The 18,036-nt window shown below is 41.2% G+C and overlaps 1 protein-coding gene across 2 annotated transcripts in view; it reads left to right on the top strand.

Moving 5' to 3' along the window:
- rabgap1 (RAB GTPase activating protein 1) overlaps positions 1 to 18,036 on the top strand; it is a 71,775-nt gene that overhangs the window by 45,570 nt on the left and 8,169 nt on the right. For both annotated transcript variants that reach the window (XM_076757314.1, XM_076757316.1), the window contains 10 exons: positions 1,564 to 1,677; positions 3,501 to 3,575; positions 4,097 to 4,222; positions 4,396 to 4,539; positions 6,199 to 6,240; positions 6,766 to 6,894; positions 9,951 to 10,043; positions 11,442 to 11,552; positions 11,979 to 12,083; positions 13,210 to 13,293. In XM_076757314.1, the coding sequence (XP_076613429.1) occupies positions 1,564 to 1,677; positions 3,501 to 3,575; positions 4,097 to 4,222; positions 4,396 to 4,539; positions 6,199 to 6,240; positions 6,766 to 6,894; positions 9,951 to 10,043; positions 11,442 to 11,552; positions 11,979 to 12,083; positions 13,210 to 13,293 (1,023 nt within the window). The remainder of the gene's footprint in view (positions 1 to 1,563; positions 1,678 to 3,500; positions 3,576 to 4,096; positions 4,223 to 4,395; positions 4,540 to 6,198; positions 6,241 to 6,765; positions 6,895 to 9,950; positions 10,044 to 11,441; positions 11,553 to 11,978; positions 12,084 to 13,209; positions 13,294 to 18,036) is intronic.

Raw genomic sequence — 18,036 nt, 5'->3', positions numbered from 1 at the left:
AACCCTCCTTTACTCTTGCTGCTCCTGTCTCATTATCCACTGGTGGGTTGAGAGCAGGGTCCAAGCACCAGGCTACAAAGACTGGAACAACAGATTTCTGTCGACAAAGTTAATTTGTCTGTTCTATCACCCAGCATCAGAGCCACTTCACATCCAAGTTCTCTATGAAGATAGCTCTAAATCTGCGTTTGGTTTGACATGTAATGGCCAGAGTGTGTTAGGGTAACATTACTTATTTAGATGCTGCTTGTTTCAAATACACCAATCATCAATAATGAAATGAGGGGTGATTAATATTCGCTAATTTAGACTCTAGTGTAGTGAAGTAGTTACTGATCTGTGTGTGTGTGTGTGTGTGTGTGTGTGTGTGTGTGTGTGTGTGTGTGTGTGTGTGTGTGTGGCTCAGCTCTGTTGATGATATGTTGGTCTTTCTGTCTCATCGTGCTAGTAAACTCCTTTGGTCTGCACCGAAATATGCCCTAACATAAGATTCATGTCCCCTTCAGGATCAATTTTTATGTCACTGATGATCACTCTTCACTTTTTTCCATCGCCACTTTCAGGTCAAAATATTAATTTGTCCACTCAGCTTATTAGCAGTTACCCAGCTTGTGTTCAACTAAAATGGTGAACTTGGTAGACATTACTCTGCTTAGCATCAGCGTGTTAGCATTGTCATTGTGAGCATGCTGACGTTAGCATTTAGCTCAAAGCATCTCTGTGCCTAAGTGCAGTCTGCAGCTGCTGGGACGCTGTAGACTCTGAGATCACATGAGTTTTTGGAGGAGAACAGAGCACACACGCACAGCAAAACAACACCCTGGACCCCTGAAGTTATGGTGCTGAATGCTCTTTTCCTGTTTAGAAACATTTGTGTCTGCTGCATACATTTCTGTTTACACATGGCCTGCTCTCTGTCCTACTCATCCATCCACCCTGCTCTCCTGACAAAAGGCCCTTAGAGTTGATTTACTGTGTTACAGTCCCGATTGGTGACGATAGAAGGTGCGATGATGAAAACAAAGCACCATCTTATCAGCCTGGTGTCACACAGTACAGTATTTCAGTCTCAGGTTATTTTTCAATGAACGACCTCCTTGTTGATATCAGCCAGACGTCGGGCAGTGTTTCAAGCTTTTCTCAGTACTTAGTCAGGATGATAAATAACAGCAATCTCTCTGTGTTTGTGTTACGTGATGTATTTGGTCAGTTCTCTTTTCATGTTGTTTTTGTCAGTTTATCACAGCTGTGTAATTATTGTTCCAAACTATTGTTTATTTATCGAAGCTTTGGCAACATAAGAATTACTTGTCGTGTTCTAAATTGATTAAGATGTGAACAGTTGGGGAAATATGTATAGGACGTACCGGAGAAGAGAGCTCTCTGTGCCACCATAACACTTTCTGCCCCATACTGTAAATCTGAGCAGTGTGTTGGGCCCCCATGTACTGATGAACAGATCTTGTGGATCCATACGTGAGTGAATCCCCCGGACTGTGAGATGTAATCTTCACTGCTTTTCACCCACTTTGACCTTTTTGTCTGCCTGTGTCTCATTGTTAGGAGTCCCCTCAGGACAGTGCCATCACCAGGGACATTAACAGGACATTCCCAGCTCATGACTACTTCAAAGACACTGGAGGAGATGGACAGGACTCCCTCTACAAGATCTGCAAGGTGGGACACACATATACACACACACACACACACACACACACACACACACACGCAAGAGGATCTTTAAATTACATTTTCAAAGTCAACAAGGGGCATTATGGGGCCGGTCAAAAGTAAAAACAATGGATTAGTGCAGTGCGCAAAGTCACCAACAGCTGACTGTATGCAAGTTTCCAGCATGTTGTCCGTTCATGTGGTCTGCTCTCTGTTCTACATTGTCTGCATTAAGAAATGTATTTAAATGCAAAATGAGTCAGTTTACATCCATCTCCACTGAAACTTGTGATTATAAACACTGTGGCCCTGATGTACATTTATTACCTCGTGATGACTGTATTTTGAAAACTGCCTTTGGAGATGTGATATCTTCCTTATATTGCTGAGACCTAAACATTCAATCTTTTTGGTAGCAGTGGTTTTCATTACCAGAGCCACTTGAAAAAAAAATTAGCAATCTGCATGGGAAATGGTCACGTTTTCCTATAATACAGTGTAATTAGTGTGTAAATGACTTGCTTTACAGTAGGTCCGATGACAAAGTTTGTAGAGCAGTAGTGAGAGTTGTCAACCCTGAAGGGAGCTGATCATTAATTAACCGAGCAGCCGCTCTGTGTCTGGGTGGTTCAATGAGTTCGCTGCCCGTCTAGCAAGGCAACTTAAGTTTCCAATCGAACAAACACACGCAAACCTGGCGACTTGTCACAAAATACCTATCGATTGTGAAGTGCCAGCACTTTCTTCCTCATGAGAAAGAACATTCCTATGTACAGTTGATAGACGCGCACATTTCAACCTATAGCTCCATAATCCCACATCGATGGCCTGGCTGGAGTTTGTTGGGTTTTTTTTTCATTTTCGTTTCATTCATTATGTATAACTCAGGTGAGGGCATCCATCTCTTCTCAGACAAGCACCTCCTCAGGTGTGTTTGAATAATTCAGTGGGCCCTCCCTTTCCTCTGTGTGTGGATTGATCCACACTTTGTCTGTTTGACTTGTACTCATTATTTGTGTTTGTAGCTCAGTAGGCCACCTTCTCCAAACTCTCTCCCCCGCTCCCCCTCCTCTCATATCAACTCCATTTCCTCAGTACCAACATCTCTCTACACTTGGTCATTTTTTCATTTTCCTCCATTCCTCTCTCCAGATCTTTCCGTCATCTATATCTTCCTTCTGCTATCCGACACCACTAACAGGGCACTTCTTAAAACAGTCACATGCGTTCGATCTTACGAGCAAAAACAATTTCAGATTTAAAAAAAAAAGAAAAACCAAATTAAAATGACTTGATCTTGCTCTTTCAAGTGCATCTAAATTCAAGTGCTCTGCAGCCAAACAAGTCTGCTGTGGGTTCAAAAACAAAATATTTCTTTATTTATGTTATTTTCTCTCACTGATACGATGGTGGGTAAACACCAACGCTGTGTTGAGCTTCCAGTTTAGCTTGAAGCTTTCTCACTACCTGTCAAATACAACCCAGGGCTGGTTTGCCAACTCTTCAGATTTTTTTTTATTCTTATTTATTTATTTTGTTCAAATAGTAGCCCACAACTTTTTTTTATTTTTTTATTTTTTTTTACTTTGGTTCCCCATCGGCTGTTAATCTCTTTCATCTCACTCATAAACACTGTGTAATGTAGCTTTAAAAATCTCCCTTTGAATCAGCTGCAGACTTCAGTTGCGAGGTGACAGCAACATTTGGACTAAGATCTGTTCCACAAAAAAATCGTTTTATCATTTTTTCTTTTCCCTCCTCAGTTTTCGGATTCACTGTGAAACTTGTTTACTGACTGCGTGCCTGTTCGCCTTTGTCGTCTCCTTCAGGCTTACTCTGTTTACGATGAGGAGATTGGTTACTGCCAGGGACAATCCTTCTTGGCTGCTGTGCTGCTGCTGCACGTGAGTATCGCATATCAGCGGGGTCCAGCAAAAATCCTCTGCTTTTCAAACAATTTCAAGAGCTGAGACGGACTGTTTTGTTTTCATTTGACATCGGTATCTTTTTGACATTCTGCAATGCTGGAAGATTGGCCTTGGCTTACTTTGAATGACTTGGAGCTTTGTATAGTATGTTCAGTGTAGATCTGATGTGCGTGATGTACTGTTTCTGCACTGAAATAGTTTGCCGGTATCTGTGGGACACAGACATTTTATTTTTTTAAATAAATAATGTCTATTTTCATCTGCTTGAAGCGCGGCTGCTGCAGTTCAGACACATAGCAACACTGCCACCTAGTGGATAAACAATGTTGGTGTGTTCTTAGAAGCTGATATGTTTAACAAGTTCAGGTAGTTTATTAACCAGCATATATTTATATTGGAAAGCTGTGATGTAAATTATTTGTCGCATTCGCCTCATCTGAAAGCAGCATCATCAGAATATTGACATGATTATGAAATCTCTTGGTCTCCTCCTTCAGATGCCAGAGGAGCAAGCCTTCAGCGTGCTGGTCAAGATCATGTTTGATTACGGGCTCAGGGACCTTTTCAAGCAGAACTTTGAAGATCTGCATTGCAAGTTCTTCCAGCTTGAGAGACTCATGCAGGTATGTGTGCTGCATGTGCAGATCCAGAGAGCTTTTTTTCTGAACGTATACCATAGCAGTGGTCGTCTCCACTGGTGGCATACAGCTGATCTATTTACTGACTATTGCTACTTACTTTTCTCTCTATAAGCTTCTTACCTCTGTCTATCATTTGCTTTCTCTGTCTTCAACAGGAATACATACCAGACCTGTACACCCATTTCCTGAATGTGGGTCTGGAGGCTCATATGTATGCTTCTCAGTGGTTCCTCACCCTCTTCACAGCCAAGTTCCCTCTTTACATGGTCTTCCATATCATTGACCTGCTACTGTGTGAGGTAGGTGATAAAAGCCTGAGTGCAATTCGTGCATGATTTGATATGATTTAATATTACATCTCAGCAATTGCATGTATTTTTGCTATTTATGTACATGCAATATACAGAAGTACTCTGAAGAACTCTTTCTATGACACTCCAAACTGAGCTCACAAAAAAATGAAAGATAGGCTCAAACCATTCAAATATCCATTTTTGTTCGTTATAGCCATTGAGGGAACATAGGAAAATACATTGAGGGTCATGCTGCTTGAATGTCGTTTTAACATAGGCAGGTATTTTAAAAGTGTCCTTTACTGCATTGTTGAATTATTCGCTCGTTTCAGCTTGACCTACATTTCATTTTCAATCAGTTAAAGTGACGTGCGGAGTTTACAGTTGGTGCTGGTCCACGTGTTCTGGAAGACTTCAATGTCTCAGACAAATGGGAGAATTTCCAGACAAATATTAACTGATTATGGACCCTGTTTTTCTATGTCTTTGTGTCCAAGTTGCCAATGGAGACAACTGTAATCCTTCAGGATGTTTGTGAACCATCACTGTATGTCCGTTGAAAAAAGTTTGTTTTTGCCACTGACGGGCTCAGTTATAATTAGTGTCTGAGAACGTTATGGAAAGGATCGCTGCAGAGATAGACCTTGTTCTTACAGATCAAGAGTCGTTTTGTTTAACTAGACATATCGCTCCTGCCAAAGCCACCAGACTCCATTTACAGAAACAGTAATTTTATCATCATAAAACATGTCAAATATGAACAAAACTGGACAACAGAAACTCTGGTTTTGTGACCCCTGTCGTTCATTCAATGCATTCAGTGCAGCTGATGCAGCAGTGCTACTTTTTTCGTAGTCTAATGTTCATTGTCACAGTTGAATGTCTGCATTTTTTTACAATTCAAATCAAAATTTGAATTCAGAATATTCATCGACAGCCCTAATGTGATGTCTCTGCTGACTGATTTGTTGAAAGACAAATTAAAGCCCCCAGGTGTTGACATAAGAATAAAGTTTGAAGTGAAGTATTAAGTTATATAAGTTTGGAACGATGAACATTCTTCCGGGAGCTGCCTGTTAGGCCAAAGTCAGTAAAAAAAACATCCACTTGAAGGACTCAGGGAGCGTGGGGAAAAGGATTTCATGTCTGACGAGACTAAAATAGTTTTTTGACCTGAATGTCAAGCTCTACATCTGGTGGAAACCAAGTCCCATTTGTCACTTGAATAATATGGTGATGCATGGTACCGTGATGCTGTAATGATGCATCACAGCAGCAGGAACTGGGACACTGTTCCTTGACTTAGGAAATGATGGACTGATCCAAATGCAGAGAGAAAAGCCTGCTTTAAATCACACTCAGCCTCAGACTAAGGTGAAGAAGTGCCGTGTCTCTGGATGTCTTTAAGTTGGCCCAGTAAATCCTTAACATCTGTGGAGAGACCTCAAATTTGTACTTAATCAGCTCCTTCCCCATGAAGCTTTAATACTTTCAAGTAAGTCAGTTACACAGCAACGCTCTTCAGTGTGCGCTGTTTGTGCACATACACATGAACACAATTAAAATATTCATTTTTTCATATTTAAATCCATTTTATGTTAATTTCTTCCCACAGTACCTCAATTCATCCAGACAACATGAATCTGAAATTCTGTCTATTTTCAGGGCATCAGTGTGATCTTCAATGTAGCCTTGGCACTTCTGAAGGTAAGCTAGCACGCAAATATGAACACACACACGCACACACACACACACACACACACACACACACACACACTCACATAACAACAACACTGCCAACCTCAGCTCTGAGTAGGAACCAAAACGCACAGCGAGCACCAAAAGAAAATCAAACCATGGAAGGATTTTACACGTCTGCACATGTGACGCAGGCACATGCCACCCCACTGTTCTGTGCACTGTGAAACAGTGCACATGATTTTTGTTGAAGGCGAGCTGGTTTCTCACAAAGCCGTCATATATCGTATCCAGTCTGTTTGAAAGATCCCCTCCACACATGTATGAAGGTGTACATAAATGTCTGCCTACACAAGATGTCATGTATGTGCGCTGTGTCAGTGAGCACAGAGAAAATTTACACTTTCAGCAATGGATGTGAAAACAGCCTTCTATTGTCAAACTGCAAAAACATCATTCGACACAGTGAAGCTCAAACATTCAATATCTTATGTAAATGTTTGCCCTCTGTGTTTCCGACCTTTTTTTCCTCAGACATCAAAAGACGATCTGATCCAAACAGACTTCGAGGGTGCGCTCAAATTCTTTCGTGTCCCGGTTCCGAAGAGGTACCGTTCTGAGGAAAATGCAAAGAAACTGATGGAGCTGGCCTGTAGCATGAAGGTGAGTTCAGAGTAAGCAGTCAGTACAGTGTGTCTGCTCAGATAACCGAGTTAAAATGTCATGGATTGAATGAAAGAATAAAATTCTTCATCTCCAGCACTGCTTCTTATATTCCACTAGGGGCCACTTTTGAGCCTTAAATTGAGTTAAACACACACACCTCTCTCTCCATCTCTGTCTCTTAAATGCACACACACTCACACACCTGTGTCCTGACCTGTTTTGAACAGCCTGGCCTAGTTTAGAGGGCCTGACTTTGAAGGTAACTTTGGGCAGAGATATTTATCAGTACAAACTCTGCAAAGGAGCAAGCATGGAGGGAGGTTTGGGCTTTTTGGTTGTCGGTTAGACGGGCGGACGGCAGAGTGAGACCGTCAAAGTGCCCCCCCCAGCAGAGGAATAAGTAGTTGAACTGAATCAAAGACAACTGCATTTTCTGTGCACTTCAGTGCTCATCTTTAAGGCGTTAGTTCTGAACGTAGATCATGAGTTTGGGCCGGTGAGGCATCTCTCTTCTTTCAATTTGTCTATATTCTTCAAGTAATTATTAAGATGACAACTGTACGAGTTCTTTGTATCCATTTTAATAAAATACCCTCATGTAGTTACAAAGAAGGATTTTGACCCGAGGTTATTTCCAGCACATTATTTGGCAAGAGAAAATAATTCCAAGAAGTCATTTGACCAATTGACCTCAGTGAGTACCTCCAGTGTTGGAGCTAGAAATCAAATCTGAGTCAAGGTAACATAATCTGAAACTTGGATGCCACTGTAGGGGGATTAACTGACCAGATTACTGCTGTGGCCTCATTGACTGATGATACTGCAGTTTTGATCAGAGCACAAATCTTTCTGGGCTGCCAGAGGCTCTAACTTTATTGCCCATTTTAGCTCAGATTTACCAGATATCTCGTGGTGCTGTTTTAAACATGACTTCAAATTTTAGATTATCACATTTGAACTACCCTCCTGTCTCTTTTTCACAGATTTTATTCATATACCAGAGGCTAAGGCTGAACGTCCTGGTCCTTGACCCTTTGAACTGTTGACTCCTTCCTCCCCTGCTTTATCACCCCCGTGGTGGAATTAACATAAAACCGTGAAAGCGGACTCAGGATTATAGTGATCCTATCTTAAGAAGAGGAAAGGAAAAGCTTGTTCTGTGTCTATGGGAGTTCTAGTGGATAATATTAAGAGAAAGACTCTTTAAACTACTTTACTTAGTAATTGTGGTCAAAGGTCATTATCATTTGAATATTTTCTAAGCAAATATGTGACAAAGACAGTCATAAACTACAATCTAGTCACAAAATGTATTCAGTCGACAATCCAGGGGTGAACCTGGGGTCATTTATGTTGCCTTGGCTTTTAATTGTTGCACCTACTTTGTCTTTTTGTCTGCCACCCTTTTGACTTCTAAAGCTAATATGTGCAAATTGCTGTGGGGATTTAAATGAAAATCATGAATACAGTTTTTTTGTTTACGGGTGTGTTTGAGTTCCCATCTCTCTTTAGCTCTCTGCTTTCTATCTAACGCATATGAGCACGTGCGTGTCGGTATTTGCATCCAGTTAACAGCTACAGACAGTCATAGTTCTCCTGCTGCTGTGTTCAACTTTTGTAAGATTTTCAAACGGTTGCTTTTCGTGCTGCAGAAACGGAGCAGTAGCCAAGAAGAAAGCTTTTAATAGGTGTTTTGGTGCAGGAGAACAAAGAATGATCAGCAAATCACCTGAGAGAGAGCAGGTGGTTACTCAGTGTGCTTCTTTTTGCTGTTAGTCTACTTTAAACAGCAAAGCAATACTAATGGGACTGCACAGGTAATTTATAATTGATCCAGGACTTGCAAGATGAGAAATATTTAATGTAATTGTGCTTGAGAGAGTCATGGTTGCTCTGTCTTCCTAATTGCCTCTCTAAGTACTAACTTGTGGGGACCCTGCTGTCAGTCAAGGCTGAATGAGAGAAGAGATGGATGAGGCAACTCCTGCCCCGAATGAACTCTTGTACCTTTTCTTCCATGTTGTTTGTCTCTCATTTACAGAGCAGAATGTGTAACCAAACACCCTCCAAGAGCACACACGCACACGCAGAGACACACTTAGAGCAGGACAACATATGGGCCATGCTGCCCCAGTTCTGCCAGCATCATTAGGTGAAGAGCACTGGAAGTATCTGGATCATCTGATACACTGTCGTATGATACTGCAGGCACCTGCAGGCATGCACGCAAACACAGCAGCGCACTGATGCTGCAGCCATTACTGGATGCATTAAAATCCACAAAATGGACAAGCAAGTCTTGTACACGGTGTTGGTTCACTCTTTCATGCTGAAAACCAGGCACATAGTGTTCATTGTGTGCTAGCTGTCTCTTTTAAAAAGCCCAATGTAAGGCAGCGGCCCGGCCAGTGAAAGGCCTGTTGATGGGATTGCCTAAATGCAGTGTGTGTGCAAACTGGAACTGTTGGCATGGATGTGACTGTAAGTGTGTGTGTGTGTTTAAATGGGACACTGTTTTGGGTAATCAGAGGTGTACCGCTGAACCTGAACTCTGTGTACTGAGCTTGAAAAACAAGACGAGTGTGAACTGCTTAAATTTCAGGTTCCTTCAGAGTAACAGTAACACAACACAAAAACTACAAAAGTGTGCAACTCATTATACAATGTTCAATCAGCCGTTAAAGTACATATACACATGTACACTTGTGGACTAGGATATCCCAGCAAAGCCAGCTCGTCACACAGAAGTTAACAGTACCAAACCTATAATCTCTGCATAATGTTCCAGTACATCCTACTCAAAGGCTGGACTGAACCAAAGAACGACACCGTCCAGCAAAGATTATAAATCTCGTGTCCTTGTTTACAAAAGATTAGAAAGACTCTTGTCTGGCACCGTCCTTTAGTGCACGAGCCAAAGACTATTGTGCTAGTTTACACTTTACACTTCTCATCATGTGTAGAATTACAGTTATTAGTGTAATTCTTCATGTGTGACACAGTGGATGAGTGCCAAACATTTTTTTTTTTTTTCTGCTGTCACTGCCCAACAGATCAGCCAGAAAAAACTGAAGAAATTTGAGAAGGAGTACCACACTATAAGGGAGCAGCAGGAGCAGCAGGAGGCCCCCATCGAGAGATATGAGGTAAGAGCACACAGTATTCTCATGGGCACATGAAGCATGAAATATTCAACCGCTTCTCTATGAAATAAACATAAACTTGATATGAAGTTATATCTTCTTCTTCTTCTCCTGGCGAGAGCGGGACTCCTCTAAAATTAAATTTATATTTATATAGTTTAGAGTTTGGCTATTTTAGTATCCAGAGTATTATGTTTGATGTCTCTACTCTCCAACTCTTGGCTGCGGGTAATGGATTGTGTTAATACTAAATGTTATTACTACATAGTGTAAAAACCACCACTATATTCTGACAGATTTTCCACTGAAGAGAATGAATCTTTTTTATATTTTTATATATATATATACTTTATACTGTAGACCTTGACGGTCCTTGTTCGTGAAAAAGAAAAACTGCGGCACCAAAAAAGCCATTAATTGTACATCATAAGTCATTTCAAGGGTAACGGCTTGGTTGGATACAGTACAAGATCATCAATTACAGTGACTGAACTTCTGCTCTGTTTGCTCTTAAAACATGCCTCTAAAAAGCAAATACCATTTTTAATATGTCAAAAGCGGTATGATGTGGTTGTATTATTGCAATCCAAGATACACTCATAAAGCTACAACTTGATAAAGCTGACTGCTGTCATATTGGTCCAGTCAAAAATTATCATAGTTTGATTAAGTAGGTTTGTTTAAGATATGAAAACTTATTTCAGATCACTGTTGCAAATCTCTGTCAAAGTAGTTAAATCCCTTTTTTCCCTGTTTCCCTGTTCCAACATTTGTCCTATTTTAGCATCAGGGCATTGAAAATAACTCATCAATTATTGAGTCAGTAGATCTGTTCTCCTGGAAGAAGGTGAGCAGCAATATGTCAATGAACAGCATCTACTTGGAAATGTGTGTTGTTTGCAATAGTAGACTCGCGCATAAACCACCGTGCAAGACAGTTGGCTAAACTTAACACAATACCATCCTAAGTAAGAAAAATGTTGCACGATTTTTAAAACCTTTTTTGGCAAGTTCAGGATTTCATATCTATACTTTATCCCCCTCACTCTTCTGCTTGTCTAGGATCATATTTTACATGTATGTCAGTTGTTAATACAGCTGTCTGTTGCTGTTAATGATATACAAACAGGTTATACTCTGTTAAACATTACATTCTCACCTGAGCAACTTTTGCACAATCTCATTGTGTGTATGGTTGCATTACTCCAGAAACTACTGAGTCAGGAGGAGATGCTGACACATTCACTTGCAACTCTGTCCTTTCACTTTCATGTCCCCTCACTTCGCTCCATTCAAATGCTTTTTTGTTTCATTCTCTCACTCTTTATCTAACTTGTCTCTTGTCTGCTCTCTTCCTCCTTTTCTCCTTCTCTCTCTGTGACTTACTCTCCCTCCGTCCAGCGGGAGAACCGTCGTTTGCAAGAAGCCAACATGCGTCTGGAGCAGGAGAACGACGACCTGGCACACGAACTAGTCAGCAGCAAGATAGCCCTGCGCAAAGACCTCGACAACGTAAGCCAAAGAGAAAGTAGATATTTGTGCAATTTTGTGGGTGTGTGTGAACAGATCTGTATCAAAATGTGAGTCCTCACTTCTATATAGGAACTCAACAGAAGCAAGTATGCATATGTGGCAACAATTGTGCAAGAACTGAAACAACATGAGGGAGAGTGAAAGAATGTTTGTGCAACATAAAACATATACATGTAGAAAAAACTTTCATTTACACGGTATTGAAATGTGTGTGTGTGTGTGTGTGTGTGTGTGTGTGTGTGTGTGAGGCAGGGAGCACGTTTGTGTGCATCATCGTTTCACTTACCTTGGAAAGAGAGACGGTACAGAGAGAAAACCAAGAAGAAAGTAGGGCAAGTCTAACTTTCAGTGACCTCGTCAACATTGGCTTATTTTCCCGTGTGTGTGTTTTTGTGTGTGTGTCAGGCTGAGGAGAAGGCAGATGCCCTGAATAAAGAGTTGCTGCTGACCAAACAGAAGCTGGTGGACTCTGAGGACGAGAAGAGGCGACTGGAGGAAGAGTCTACACAGGTTAGAGCCGACAATCAGGCGCTTTTCATCCTGGTGTCTGTAGTTCAGACGTCAGTGCAGAACTGGAACTCTGCTTGTGTTGTTCCTGTCTGTCATGCAGACAGATTCAGAGCAGCAGCTGCTTTTTTTTCCACCAATGAATATTAGTTTCCGCTATGGAATATCTGCATCTTTTAATTAACAATTCAAATGTATAATTGAATTTAGAATATTTTTGACAGCCTTAGTTAACTCACTGCACTAGCAACAGAGCTTCCACATGTGGACCGTCAGAGCTGTGATTGATCAGCTGTTTGTGTTTTCTCCCACGAGCTTCTGATGCTGTTGAAGATTGTTGCAAGTGAAACAACATTAAGGACGTTTTAAAAAGACTGTCAGTCGTCTGCTCCTTTTCAGTAACACACATCCAGCAAAAGCTGCTGCACTGCAGGCCTTCTGTTACCTGAGACTGCTGCTCAGTATGAATGAATGAACACGGACACAGCAATTGCACCGCGGTTATCTTCTACTCAGTGATGAGACTTTCCAAAATTAGTTTCCTGGATGTACCTTCAGCTTTCCCTTCGTCGCTCTGCATCACAGAGCAAATGAAAGAATACAATCAAAGCTCGAGACAGCTCCATCGTGTGCATCTGGCGCTGTGGTGCTGATGTCAACAATTAAAATCTGACTCTCCACTACAAAACAGAACCTACACTGGAGGCATCTGTGGCGGGACCACCGCAGCCAAAGGTCGTCAGTTTGTCGTCGATGTTGATTTTCTTGAGTTCAGTGTAGAATCCTTCTGAGGTGGAGGACAGACCTGCTGCCCTCTGTTCCCATGCATGTTGAATGCTGTCCTCCAAATGTCTCCTGTCTTCCTGAGTGTGTAGGTGCAGCTGTGAGTGATTTATGTGTTTGCATAGAGGTTGTGTGGAGGACGAGACTTTGCCCCGAGCTTCAGATCTGCCAATACCTTACTCCGTCTTCTTTACATGTCACAGCATTCACACGGTCTCTGGGGCCTCTGACTCGGCTTCTGTCCTTGGTCTCTGCCCTGCAACAGCCTAACAGTATCTGTGTGTGTGTGTGTTTGTGTGTGTGTGTGTGTGTGTGTGTGTGTGTGTGTGTGTGTGTGTTTCCACAGCTGAAGGAGATGTGTAGACGAGAGCTTGATAAGTCTGAATCGGAGATTAAGAAGAATGGCTCCATTATTGGAGAATATAAGCAGGTATGTACTGTTTATCTGAAACTTGTGCCTCAGAATTGACGGCTATGGAAATCACTTGAATGAAGAAGTCTGATAACAGCACTGAGTCCTTCCTCTTTATGCACACAGCGGTATCAGCCTTGCTGTTTAAATCATATTGCTGAAGTGTCTTTTTCCTCACAACATTTTAGAGAAGTGAAACTAAACTTTGGCAGATTCACAGCAGTTTCCTCCAAACTTTTTTTTGAACACTTGATTTTCAGTTTAGAGACAACATTATAACTCTTTTACAATCTGCTTAACCTCCCCCTCCTTAGACTAGGGCTCTTTAAAGTGGTGATCAATACACCATCCAATAAAGAAATTTAACTAGACAAGTTCTTAAAATGTATACTTTCCTATACTTACCAAAAATGAAGAACAAAAAGAAGAACTGTTGAGAAAAGAAGATGATGAAAATACATAAATGCAAAATATATAAAAAGGATCAAGATACACACATGAGGAACATGATAATCACATGTCAGAGGACGCTCTATCACACATCCTGGTTAATGTTCGGGGTGTGTTGTATGTTCTCTGCTATTACCATTAAAATACCACAAGTCGCTGTTGTGATGGGCTTAAGTTCAACAAACATCTTCTAATAATGATAATGATCCTTGTTTGTACAGCAAATAAAAGAATGCTGCTCACAGAACAACGCATTTAAAACCAACAATAATCAAAAGCAAAGGGCAAACCACACACAGGTAAATAAAAGATGATCTAGGTAAAATAAAAGACGATGAACAGATGAAATAAGGAATAGATCAAGTAAATCTGACCATGAGCCAGTCAGCTTCACGTCCTCCATGTGAAGGTCATTCCACAGTCACGTAACAAGCTGCTGACATAAGTTTTACATCCGGCCTCTTGAGTGTCTGAAGCTACACGCAGGTCCATGTGGAGCTAAAAGGTCTGAAATACAGCAAGGAACCAGGCCATTAAGAGCCTTAAAGGTAATCAATAAAATCTTTAAATCAATCCGTAGACCTACTGGGAGCCAGTGTTCAGAGACAAAAATAGGTGTAAAGTCACACAGCAGCTGAGATCTGTACAGCCAGAAGTTAACTGGACACGAATTATTTCAAGAGTTTTAGAATTTATTCTAATCTCAGACTGAATTTTATGAATGAAATGTAAAGAAATCATGAAATATAGAGAAGCTTTGCTAATTAAAGATGCAAGTGCAGACAAAACAGGGCAAGACAGAACCAGCTGCATGTAAGTGATGATCAGATACAAACATCCAGTAATTCTGTGGGTCACTGCACGTGTTAATTTAGTGACATTTTGAAGGTTGCTTGATTTGAAGACTCACCCTAACCCGAAAGGAGCAACTCATTTTTTAAGACCGGATCAAAATTCAGAGGACGCCAGCAGATGCTGCCAGCAGTTGGCGATCTCTGCACAGCAGCAAGTAACGACCTGATGATTTGTTACTTCATCAGTTCATTCATATCTCAGAGCACAACATGGATGAAAACTGAATCTTTTTTCTGTCTTCTGAACGTCTCCTGCTCTGATCCGTTCATAACGTATGTTAAGTGAGCCAAGCAGTCATTATCATTAAGACACTTCCTCATACTCTGCTCAAGTGGCTGCTCAAGACAGCCTGTGAATTTCACTGAGAGCATGGATTTGTCATATTTTTGCTTCTGTTGGCTGGTGCAATGTTAATGAATCACATATATTCACTTTTATACCACAAGGCGGCGTGCTTCACCATCTAGTAGTGGCAGTAGTTCAGAAAAACAAGAAGCGGTCAGTGAGACATGCTGAGGCAAGATGCAGAAGGCAAAGCGTAGTCCAGCCTGAGAGCTGGGACTGTCAAAATGATCCAAAAATGACGTTCACATATTCCCCCTCAAAAAACACACAGATCCAAATCATTGAAACTTCTATTTTTTGCACATTATGTCTCAAAGAGGGCTAACCTATGCACAAGACATACTTCATTTCAACGTAAGTGTTTTTTAAAAGATCTACACAGCTACAGATTACAAATAAACAAATTAAATAATGTCCTGTAGTGTGTTGTTGAATTGTTTGCTCGTTTTAGCTCGACCTACATTTAATTTTAAATAAATTAAAGTGACGCACTGGTCTAAACCTGCTGGAAGACGTCACTGTCACAGACAAATGGGAGGAATTATGGTCACAAATGATCTAATTATGGACCCTGTTTTCCCATGTTTTTGTGTCCAAGTGACTAATGGAGACAACATTTTTTTTTTCAGTGTTTAGCGAGAGCGCCGCAGCCTGCAGCCACGATACGAGCTGCAATTTAATCCCTCTGGGTGTTTGCGCACCGTTGCTGTACATCCACCAAAAGTGCTTGTTTTTTGCCACTCACAGGCTCAGATTGTTATTGTAAGAGTCTGACAGCATTACGGAAAGGATCGCTGCAGAGATAGACCTTTTTGATAAGAGTAAGATCTGTTTTATTTCATCAGAAACAGCTGTTTTATCACTGTCTCCAAGGCCTCCAGGCTCCATTCGCGGAAACAGTAATTTTATCATCGTTAAACACGCTTCATTCAGTTTCAACAGATACAAAATAAAACTCGCCCAAACTTTCAAACTATCATATGCCAGCGTTAGTGAGAAGAGGCTGTGGTGACGTGCGTGCTGACCTAGAGCCTCGACTTTAAGGTGCTAAAGGACATGACGCCTATAAACATGGTGGACAGCGAGCGATTTTGTGAGTTACTGAACTACATAACTATCACACAACTAAACTTAACACATTAACTATTAATGATGAATTGATTATTGATTGTTATCAGTTAAGGAAAATTAAACTGAAGCTTTTGTTTGTTTTGGCTCATTTTGTGTGTCTCGTCTTGAACTCGGGATGTTTGAGGAGTGAGTCTTTGAGCACCTCCTCTCCACTTATCTCTCCTTGTTTGGCTTGTCTTTTCAAATCCAAGCTCTGATCAAGCCGTTAATGTGGCAGGACTAGACGTACGTATTTAAAAATAATATAAGAGCAATCTGTTTTCATTCACTCATCTCCTTTGTGAAGCAGAAACGTCTAATTTTGCAAACTGTCCCAAAGCTGAACCCCGAGCCTTTGATGACTGCGAGCATATTTTAACTTCCCGTCTCTCTGAATTCCTCTTACAGCAATTTTCATCCTTTCAGATCTTGTCTTGTCACTTAATGCTTAAATATAAACCTACCCAGATCAAGTACTATTATCATCAGCACAGACACATTATGTAACAATCCAGCTCTTATCGGTCCCTGTGGGGTTAGACAGAAATAGCAAGAAGACTAATTTAGAAACAGACCTTAACTTCACCTGAGTCTAAAAATATTGGCAGCAGATGGGAATTGACAGCAGATCTGAACACTGATGACAAGAGCTGTCAAAGAGGAGAGAGGACGTGATGGTTGCGTGTGTATTACGGGTGAAAGCAGCCTACAGATTGCCAGCATGCAGCTGAGAACTGCGCCGAGCAGAGCTAAGTGTGAAAACGGGGCTTTGGCAAAAATAGTTCTTTTTGTGACAGGGAGGAAGGGGGTGATAGATGGAGAGAGGGAGAACATGAACAGAAGTCTGTGGAGGAGAGAGGGAGGACAGCAGCACTCAATCCTCTGGGATTGACAACTTGAAGAATGTCCCAAAATAGCCTGCGTTGTTTTCCAACCCAGATAACTCAAATTATTCTTCAAATAGCATTTTTCTATTTCAGTGCCTGCGAATGCCAAGTTTCTCTTTGCGGGAGTTGAGCCAAAAGAGCTTTGTGCGCTAATTACCCCTCCAGCCCACGAGGACAGAGAAACGTCTGTTAATGGTGAAGCTAAAAGCAGCGTCGAGTGGTGTATTGTAATCCCTATTGTAGGAGCGGAGCCAGTGTCGATGCACTCAGGCTAGCCGGGTACTTGCCAGGTACAGCGACGTGCGCCAGTGCTCGTGTCTCTGGTGTCCTGTTAGCATTGTATTTATTTCATTTCATACAGTTTGAACATATCTTGACCCTGGACACTAAAATACTCTGAGCATTTGCATCCTAATTATCTGCTTCTAGTTCTAGTCTAAAATATTCTGAATGTGATAAAGCAATTAAAACTGCATGTGCTTTAATAAGCCCACTGTAAGCATACTGTAAGCGCACTGCGTTGTGTCTACGTGCATTATTGACGATGAAAACCAAAATTTCCCCAGGCTGTGAAGTTACAGAGGGACCAGATGAATTATTGAATGAAAACATTTCAAATAAATACGACTGAGATTGTTTGCGGGGGGAGAAAAAGAATATGAATAACATCAAAATAAAAAAAAATGGCCCATGGGTTTTGAGCCTGGACTGTCGGGAACAAGCTCAGCATCTATTATATGACAAAAAAAAAAAAAAAAAAAAAACAAGAGCGAGAATGAAGTGAACCACTACCCCGTTCATCCTGAATTTAAATAAGCCTGCTTGCAGTGGGTATAGCAATGAGGCTTCCTGACTTCACTCCATTCTTCACCATGTCCCTCTCAGCCCTGCTACAAATTACAGAAAATAAAAATGATAGAAATAATGAAATGCCTACATTACATGTGGGCGACAAAACTGACAGAAGACAGAATGGTCCCCGCAGCTCCAGTTAAAGATGTACAGCCTGCATTTAGTAGCACTACTTAGATTAAAGGAGAGTAAAAGAGCAAAGGGGGCAGCTGCAGAATCTGAAGGGATAAGTGATCAGTAGTGATGAAGGGAAGGCAGAGAG

Source organism: Chaetodon auriga, chromosome 19 (genome assembly GCF_051107435.1).
Source record: "Chaetodon auriga isolate fChaAug3 chromosome 19, fChaAug3.hap1, whole genome shotgun sequence".
NCBI classification, from domain to species: Eukaryota; Metazoa; Chordata; class Actinopteri; order Chaetodontiformes; family Chaetodontidae; genus Chaetodon; species Chaetodon auriga.
The sequence above is the reverse complement of the archived record's forward strand: the minus strand, read 5'-3'. Positions and strand labels throughout refer to the sequence as shown.